The sequence below is a fragment of the Chrysochloris asiatica genome, unplaced genomic scaffold (genome assembly GCF_000296735.1).
Source record: "Chrysochloris asiatica unplaced genomic scaffold, ChrAsi1.0 scaffold00104, whole genome shotgun sequence".
In the NCBI taxonomy this organism is placed as follows: domain Eukaryota; kingdom Metazoa; phylum Chordata; class Mammalia; order Afrosoricida; family Chrysochloridae; genus Chrysochloris; species Chrysochloris asiatica.
The window spans coordinates 10,626,753-10,636,426 of NW_006408622.1; the positions used below are offsets into that span (position 1 = coordinate 10,626,753).

Below are 9,674 nucleotides of genomic sequence, written 5' to 3' on the forward strand. Positions count from 1 at the left end.
TCTCCAGCCACTCCATCTCTGCACATCATTGTCTCTGCTTCCATCTCTGGCATCACTGTTTCTCTGGATAGGGTCCCGCACTCTGCTCTTCTCCCTTGGTGGTCCCAGGGACCGCCACTCCTAGACTGCAAAGTCAAACACTCCCCTCCTTTTGCTACAAAACGTCTACCTTTATATTTCCAACCCTCACAGTCAGTCCTGATATCAATTATTCACTAATGTATCCCAAGTGTCCCATCCCCATCTCCTTTCATCAGTCCCGCCCAGACAGATTAGATACTACTCTGTGGAGATTCTACCTTCCTCCACACTCTCTGAATCTAGGCTTGCTCTTGAAAGCTTGTAAGCCAGTCACTTCTTGCCTTTGTAGCCTCCCCATTTTGGGTAGCCAATGTCCAAGTTGCCCATCCCTGTCTACTTTGTGTGTGGAGGGGGTGGGAATGATTCTTGCTCTAAGGATTTGTTCCCTCTTTTGAGCTACTGCATCCATAGGTGTAGGTCAAGTTCATCAAATTGTATCAGATTACTCTTTTTTTTTCCTCTTCTTTCTTCTTCTAGTTGAGTTCTGATCATCCAGTCATTGAAACCAGGTCAAGTGGGTATTGTCTGCAAGTGTGGGTGTTCTTGTGCAGATGCCCTCACTTCTTATCAGCTGGATGCTTCACTCTCCATTCTAGTCCCCTGTGGCTATGTCACTGACTCTGGGCCCAGGAGTCCCCAGGTCTTGCCATACTACTGGCCAACCAGGTCTCCACCCAGGTTCACAGGAGTCTATTGAACGTGGTAGGACTTAGCTCGCAGCTTCACTGTTGTTTCCCCCTCACTCCCCTTATTGGTGACCAACATGGTCACCAGTCAGAGCGCATGTCTGCTTGTGTATTCCCCTTGAGTCTTAGTCTTGGAAGGGGTGTGCCAGTTTCATACTACTTTCTTAGGTGGCTTGCCTAGGTATCTGGTCACATTTGATGATTGAAATTTTTTTGTCTTCTCCCCATTCCCCTGTAATCTTGGACTTGACCTGACCCTGTGGAGCTGGTGCAGGAATAGGTTAGGTCTATTCTTATTGCCATTTTTCTGGATTGTATTGCTTCTGTTTTTTATGAAGGAGGATCATTTACTTCTAGAATGGAAAAAAGTTCCTCCTACTTTTAGACATATTGTTAGGAGATAACAGTCACTAGAGAAGGATGTCATGCTGAGTAAGATGGAGGGTCAGAGAAAGAGAGGAAGACCCCCAACGAGATGGGTCAGCCAGATGGCATCATTGATGGCACCAAGTGTGGCAGTGGTAGTGAGGTTGGCCCAGGATCGGACATTGTTTCGTTCTGCTGTGCATGGGGTCACTATGAGTCGGTTCCGACTCGATGGCACCTGACAACAACAACAACAACTTTATAACTGTGCTTCTGTGAATTACTTACCTAATGTAGCTCTTCTAGCCATCATTGCTGTATGTAATTCCCACCAAATGACCAGGCCCCACCCTCTGCCACTGAGTTAGTTCTAGCTCATAGTGACCCTGTACAGGGTTTCCAAGGCTGTAAATCTTGGCAGGAGCAAGAAGTCTCATCCTTCTTGCATGGAGTGCCTGGTAGATTTTCACTGTCTAACTTGTGGTTGGAAGTCTAGTACTTATGACTGGGTTTCATTGTTGTTGTTAAGTGCCGTTGAGTTGGTTCTGATGCATACTCTGACTGGGTTGAACTATGCAAATGTGAGCTTCTTCTTGTCCACCAAAAGGATTAGATAGCTTGATAATAATGTAAATAAAGCTACATGGCACCTTGGAGGGTGGGACCATTCAAATAAGATGTACGGACCCGTATCAAGGAATTGGTTACTTTAGCCATCCCTCTAGGATTAAAATGAACCATCCAAGAAGCAGAAAGGGGAATCTCACAATAATCAAGAACACAAAAACTCCAAGAGAAGTGTGTGTCTTTATGCCTGAGATCCCTGCACTATGCCTCTTTGATCCAGGGTACAGAGAAATGTGACGCCAGAGACAAAGTGAGGAAGCGGAAGCAGTAGGACCAGGATACTGGCAGGAGATGTCATGGTGGGCTTCCTGAGCCATGGAGCATAAAAGCTGAGTACCTCTAGGCAGGAGGATTGCTGACTGAGTGGAGTAACTTTGAGCACTTAATGGCAAGAGTTAAAAGAGTTCTGTAACACTTGCCTAAGGCTGGAAGGAGGTGTGACTGCAGGTATGGCTGAATTGTAACCTCTTAATTACCTAATAAATGAGCTCTGGTAGCATAGTGGTTATGAATTGGGCTGCTAACCTTAAGGTCTGCAGTTCGAAACTACCAGCCATTCCAAGGAAGAAAGATAAGTTTTTCTTCTCCCTTAAAGATTTACAGCCTCAGAAACCTTGTACAGGGTCACTATGAGTCGACACTGACTCCATGGTCCTTTACAACAACAACAACAACAACAATCCCCTAATAAACCCCAGAACTGTGGTCTGCAAGTTCTGTGTGGCATTGTTATTGAACCCAACAAGAAAGCAGAGTGCCTTGGGAGGGACAGTTGGTGTCAGAACTATTCACAAATGTTGGAGGGTAGAAGCATGTCTGACCTTCACCTCGTAGGAATCAGCCTTGGGCTGATGTTAACAGTGATTCTTTTCTCAATCCTTCCTGAAGTTAGAGGAGCGGTCAGACCAGACAACACCTCCGCCATGCTATTTTGCAACGGCCATCAATTAGTTCCTTATTATTGGGTGCCATAGGGTTGGTTCTGACCTATTGCAACCCTTTATAGGGTTTCCAAGGAGTGACTGGTGAGTTTGAACCACCAACCTTGCTATTCAAACTGACATTGCAGTCCAGTGCATTAACCCACAGCACCACATTTAAAAACTGTTTTTGTTAGGTTAATAAAATTATATACTGCTGAGAAACGTCATCTAACATCACAGACTATCCGAAGCTTGGAAGCTTGAAACCATGTCACTAAAAAGGAACTTTCTACTCCTTATCTGAGACTCTGGTGAGATGAAAGTCAAACTTTCTTCTCTGTGCCAGAGAAACTCAGATCCTCCAAGCAGGAGTGGGGAGTTCCTTCTTAAAGTTTGCAGATGTCATATTCTTCCTTTATATACACTTTGTTGTTGTTGTTGTTGTTGTGAAGTGCCGTCGAGTCGGTGCCAACCCATAGCGATCCTGTATAGGGTTTCTGAGGAGCAGCTGGTAAGCTTGAACTGCCAACCTTGCAGTTCAAACGGCTTTGCAGTCTGGTGCATTAACCCATAGCGCCACACCAGCACTCCATATACTTTGCAGGTCCCCCCAAAATAAGTCCCCCTAGAATTAATACCCTAAGTCTATTTCTCAGCCCAGCTCAGTATTGACCTCTTCACACATAGCCCTGTTTGCTTTGAGCCCATCAAACACTACTTCATTTCCAGTTTAGCTGAACTCCACCCTTACTTCAAATCCTGCAATGGCCCTTTGTGAGATGTCCCCACGCTCCCTCTGGAGTAATCTCCGTTGCTACAGCAAGATAATAAACCTGTCTGTTAAACTACAGTTGTGTGGACCAGATTTGATAATTCTGGTGGCTAAGATGATTTCTCTAGCTCATACATCCACAGCAGGAGCAATACAGCCCTCCACAGGGTCACAACACATAAATGCATACTTATATGGTATATTTGTGGTATTAGAATTTCCTGGGATGAGAAAGGAGTGGTGAGCAGGGGAGAAAAAAAAAAAGTTTATAAACCTCTTTGAGGAAAAAATAATGGGAAAAAAAGTTGAGCAATAATATTTGAACTAGTAGCTTTTGGCATTCTCTGAGAGCCAAATGCCCAAGTACTGGCTGTCTTTTGCAGCTAGAATGTGAGTTCTGGTTCCTGTCTGGGGAAATCCAATCCTGATGTGGCCTCTTCTGCCTTTGCCTGTATCCCCTTACCCATGGGAGACTCATAGTGTGATTGCTTTGCCATTGGTGAGAGTACAGAGTTCTCTACCAGTCATACACTCCTGTTCTCCTTCCCTCTACCTAGATAGTCATAGGCAACAAATCAGAGAGATGTGTCTCCTCTTCCCTGAGATATGGGAAAATCTCCAGCTCCCCTTACCAACCAATTCCATCCAGATGGTTGTCCCAGTCCCTGGTGACTTATCATCCTCCCCATTTCCTTACGTCTTTTACTTTTAAGTGGGATGAGTATGATGCTGGGTAATGGTTGGGACAGGAAATCCAATGAAGTTTCTACTTTTTCATCTTAATAAGTTTGGGGAAGGGGAGGGGAGACTACTGCTATTTTGATCTCTTTAGAATGTGGTGTTTTCAACTTCTCTTTATCTTCAGCTTTGGATCCTCATTTCCAATTCAGGGACTGCTCAGAATGTTATACAGGACATCTCATTTATAGCACCCTGTTCCCTTTCCCTCTGAAATAAGAATCATACACACCCAGCAAAGTTACCCCTCAAATACAGTGACAAAATTAGGACATTTCCAGATAAATAGAAATTAATGGAATTTGTAATAACCAGTCCAACTTTACAAAAAAAAATGCTAAAAGGTGTTCTTTGAACTGAGAGCCCACAACAGGAGACAACCTGGGATTACTATACATGACAGCACCACCCAGAACTCAATCCTGATGTATAAGAATTTAAAGTCAAATAAACTTACAAGACTGAAACTAGGGAACCAGAGATCAACAATTTATAATGAAGTTAGCTACAAAACACAGAGGGAACTGTATAGATTCAGAACTTCCAAATGGCGAGGAAATCAAGTAAATTTCAAGATCAAATGGGGGAAATTTAATAAATTAGAGAGCAATCTCAAAAAAAGTTAATGCATCTTCACATCAAAATACAAAAGAAGAACATCAGAAAGATTTAGTAAACATGAACACAACAAATGAAATGGGATGCATAAGGATCAGTATCCTAGGCATTACTGAGTTGAAATGAACTCATATTGGCTATTTTGAAATTGACAATCATATGGTTTACTATGCCAGGAAGAACACTTTCAAGAGAAATGGTGTAGCATTCATCATCAAAAAGAACATTTCAAGATCTGTCTTGAAGTGCAATGCTGTCTGTGATAGGATAATCTATAAGGAAGACAACTTAATATCACTATTATTCAAATTTATGCACCAACCACTAAAGCCATGATGAAACTGAAGAATTCTATCAACTTCTTCAGTTAGAAATGGACCCAACTTGCAATCAAGATGTACTGACAATTACCTGTGACTGGAATGTGAAGGTTGGAAACAAAGAGGCAATATCAGTAGTCGGAAAATACAGTGTTGGTGGTAGGAATAATGCTGACGCTCACATGATAGAATTTTGCATGATCAATGCAGATACCTTTTAAAACAATATAAAAGGTGATTATACACATGGCCCTTACCAGATGGAAAACACAGGAATCAAATTGACTATGTCTGTGGGAAAATACATTGGAAAAGCTCAATATCATCAGTCAAAACCAGACCAGGGTCAGACTGTGGAACAGAGGATCAGTTACTCATATAGAAGTTCAGGCTGAAGCTGAAGAAAATTAAAATAAGTCCACGGGAGTCAAAACATGACCCTGAATGTATCTCACCTGAATTTAAAGAACATCTCAATTTGATGCATTAGACACTAATGATGGATGACCAGAAGAACTGTGGGATGACATGAAGAACATCATACTGGGAGAAAGGTCATTGAAATGGAATGTTATCATTGTTAAGTGTCGTTGAGTCGATTCCGACTCATAGCAACCCTGTATAGGATTTCCAAGGAGCAGGTGAGGAGCAGCTGGTAAGCTTGAACCACTGACCTTGTGGTTCAAACCAACTTTGCAGCCCAGTGCATTAACCCACAGTGCCACACCAGTACTCCACAAGGAAGAATGCAAGAGTTAAAGTAGGGATAAATACTCTTCACCTATGGTACATGGAGGGGATTGCAGTCATTGTAATGAAGCAAAGTATATGATTTATTGAATGTAAAACTGATGATGTGCTCTGTAAACCTTTGCTCAAGTCACAATAAAAAGGTTTTTTAAATGTTACTAGACACTAAGACTATTTATAATGATTAAAAAACAATGATGATGGCAAGGGTTGACAGAAGGGGGCGTGCAAGAGTTAAGGGAACAGAGGTAAATGCTGTTCTATACACCATCCTGCAATAACGGCAACCTATGGTAACCTACGGCAGACAAAAAGGAGCTCTGGTAGCGTAGTGGTTACGAATCGGGCTGCAAACCTCAGGGTCAGCAATTCTAAACTACCAGCTGTTCCGTGTGAGAAAGATGGGGCTTTCTGCTCCCATAAAGATTTACAGCCTCAGAAACTCTGTACAGGGTCAATATGAGTCTAAACCAACTCCACAGCACATAACCACCAACAACCATGGGTAGACACGGAGTCCTGGTGTGGCGTTGTGGGTTAATGTGGTAGACTGCAAAGTCGGCTTGGACCACAAGGTCGGTGATTCAAGCTCACCAGCCACTCCTTGGAAACCCTCTAGAGGGTTGCTATGGATTGGAACTGACTCAACAGCACTTAACAACAACAACAACAATAGACACATAGATAAATACACAGGCTACACAGGTGTAGGTGGGTTTGGCAGAGGGTATTTGTTGCAAACATATCCATGAGTGTGGTAGAATGTTGTTGCTGTACTGTCAAGCTGGCTCTGACTCTTAGTGACCCTGTATAGGGTTTTGGAGGGTGGCTGGTGTGTTTGAATGGCTGGCCTTGAACTTCAAACTGATCTTGCAGTCTAGTGCTTATCTTACAGTTCCCCACCTGGATGCTGTAGGATAAGCACTAGAGTGTTGCTGTTGTTGGTAAGTGCAGTCGAGTCGATTCCGACCCATAGCAACCCTGTATAGGTTTTCCAAAGAGCAGCTGGTGAGCTTGAACCACCAACTTTGCAGTTCAAATGACTTTGCAGTCTGACACATTAGCCCAAGTGCTGTCAAGCTGGTTCTGACTCTTAGTGACCCTGTATATGGTTATGGAGGATGGCTGGTGGGTTTGAACTGCTGGCCTTGAATTTCAAACTGATCTTGCCATCTAGTGCTTATCCTACACTTCCCCACCTGGATGCTATAGGATAAGCACTGGTGTGTACAGGGGCAAAATCATGAAAACTTCTTAGACATGTACAAAAATCTTGAGGGAATTAGTTGCTGGACCTGGGGGCTCAGAACCATAGCCTTGGGGGACACCATGGCCAATTGGCATAACATAGACAGCATCCTACTTTGGTGAGCAGCGACTGGGATCTTAAAAGCTCATGAGCAGCTATCTAAGATGCAACCATTGGTCTCTCCCTGTGCGGAGGAAAGAAGAGCGATGAGAATTGAAGACACTTGGAAACAATTAGTCCAATGAACTAATGGACCACGTGAACATTAGTCCACATGATGCTGAGACCAGAAATAGATGGTGCCCGGCTACCACTACTGCTGTGAAAAGGATAACATGAGAAGGTCCCAAAAGGAGGAAATGTGGAACAAAAGTCAAAATTATTAAAAAAAAAAAAAGAGAAGGAGAAGAAGACGAAGAAGAAGAGGAGGAGGAGGAGGAGGAGAAGAAGAAGAGAAAGAGAGAAGTGAGAGATACCAGGCCTACTGATCAGATAAAGTTGGATAGATCCCCAAGACTAAGAGTCTTAGTAACTCTTTAGGTCTGGATCTGAACTCATCCTTGTGGCTCAATTTTCCACCAGTCAGCAGATAAGTCCCCAGGGGGATGTGCATGACTTGTGAGACATGCATGCTGTAGAATGTATTTGAGTTTTAAAAGGCAGCATTTACCTAAGGACTCAATTCAGAAGGGTGGGGAAAGGAGGTGGAATGGAAAACGGAAACCCAGGGAGGAAGTGGGTAAGTGATGTTACCTGGAGGGGATTGCAATCATTGAGATGAAACAAGGTGTGTGATTTCTTGAATATCGAACTGATGACCTGGCTCTGTAAGCTTCCACTCACTTCACAATAAAAAGTGTTGTTTTGTTTTTTTGTTTTTTTTAAATGGAGAAAAAAAAGAATCAGCAAAGACCATTCTCTTTTGCTTGCTATCAAATTTATTTGAGTGATTTTTCTTCTGCCATTTTTCATAAATGTCCCTAAAGATCTGAATTTATTAAGCAACAGAACCCTCTTGGGTAAACGCATGCAAGAGCAGGACTTGTCCTCACACATGGAGTCCTGAAATAGCTGTCCACCCTGTTTTCCCTAATCCTCACTTGTTAGTAGGAGCAGCTCTGAGACTGGGGTTTTCTGTCCCCTGTCCCAAACCTCTGACTCTGCTCACTTCTCTTAACTCCTTCTCTTCCCTCAGTAAATCACAAAAGCTGGCAGCTACCATGGAGAACTTGTTTGCCTCCACAACTGTCTCTCACCCTAAATGCTTCCCAGGCGCCAGGCGGAATTATTAATGTGAAAGCACAGGAGAGAGTGTGGTGTGGTGAGATCAAGAGTTGGCTCCTTGGTAAGCACATTCTTAGAAAAACTGAGTGTGTGGTTGGCCCCTGGGTCACATCAGTTTCTAGCCTGCCACACCAAGGTCCTGCTTGACTTGAGAAAAGAACTCTGTTGGGAATGATTCATCAGCTGCACCTTCCTGCCTCAACAACACACAGATTTCAGCCCAGGCGGCTGGCTGGTCAACCAATTTCACAGCCTCTCTAGAGTCCACTACCAATTTTCTACCTTAGACGATTCCTGTAGCTGTGACTCGTCTTTCTGCCTCACTTCTAGTTCCATATTCTGCTTCAGCCTGCAAGGGCTCCAGGCCCCTGCCATCCTTTTCAGTAGCCCCTGAAATTCAGCTTGGAATCCAGATGATGAGAAGTAGTAGACAAGGGGGTCGATGCAGGAGTTCAAGGTGCTGAGAAGCAACACAAAACCTCTCCATGCTGGGCTTTTACCCTGGACAAAGCCCACTACATGAGACACATTGTAGGGCCCGAAGCAGACAAGGAAGTTGAGCAATGTGGCTGTCACAAGGCCTGCCACCCTCCTCCGCCGGTGATGACTGGAGCTTCTGCTGAGGATCCACAGCAGGCGACTATAGCAGTAAATGGTGATGAGCAGGGGCACGACAAAAAGCACCACAGCCATCTCCAGTCGGACAGGCAAGAGAACCTTCAGCTGGGACTCCTCGAACTCCAGGTAGCAGGTTCCATTGGCATGTGACTTCTTTATGGGGTCCCCAGATAATTCAGTGACATAGACCACACTGCAGTGGCCAGCAGCCAAGAGCCAGCAGATCCCACTGATTAGACTGGTCTGTCTTAGCCTTGGCCAGCTCTTGTACCATAGAGGGTAGGCTACGCCCAGGAAGCGCTCGATGCTCACAGCTGCCAGGAAGAGGGAGGTGAGGTAGATGGTGGTGAAGAAGAGGAATCCGGAGAGAGGACAGAGCATGGAAGGCAGGGGCCAGAGCATGCCGTTGGCAGCCTCCACCATGCGGAACGGCAGGAAGAACAGCAGAAGAAGGTCCGAGAGGGTCAGGTTGAGCAAGAGCACATCCACAGCTACCGGGTGACGCCGCAGCTTGTCCACGAAGATCACAAGGGACATCAGGTTGAGCGGGAGTCCCACGAGGAAGGTGAAGAGGTACACAGAGAAGTAGAGCCAATGGTGGCCAGGGAAGAAGGTCTGGCTTGAGGTTGCGTTCATGGTCAT

At 44.5% G+C, this 9,674-nt stretch overlaps 1 protein-coding gene across 1 annotated transcript; it reads right to left on the reverse strand.

Annotated features, from left to right (window-relative positions):
* Positions 1-8,681: 8,681 nt before the first annotated feature.
* FFAR3 (free fatty acid receptor 3) lies at positions 8,682-9,674 on the reverse strand. Its single transcript, XM_006867416.1, has one exon. The coding sequence runs from the start codon at positions 9,672-9,674 to the stop codon at positions 8,682-8,684; it is 993 nt and encodes a 330-aa protein (XP_006867478.1).

Bases quoted from the DNA above. Each gene is read 5' to 3' on its own strand.
- FFAR3 (XM_006867416.1), bottom strand. From the start codon at position 9,674: ATGACCATGAACGCAACCTCAAGCCAGACCTTCTTCCCTGGCCACCAT.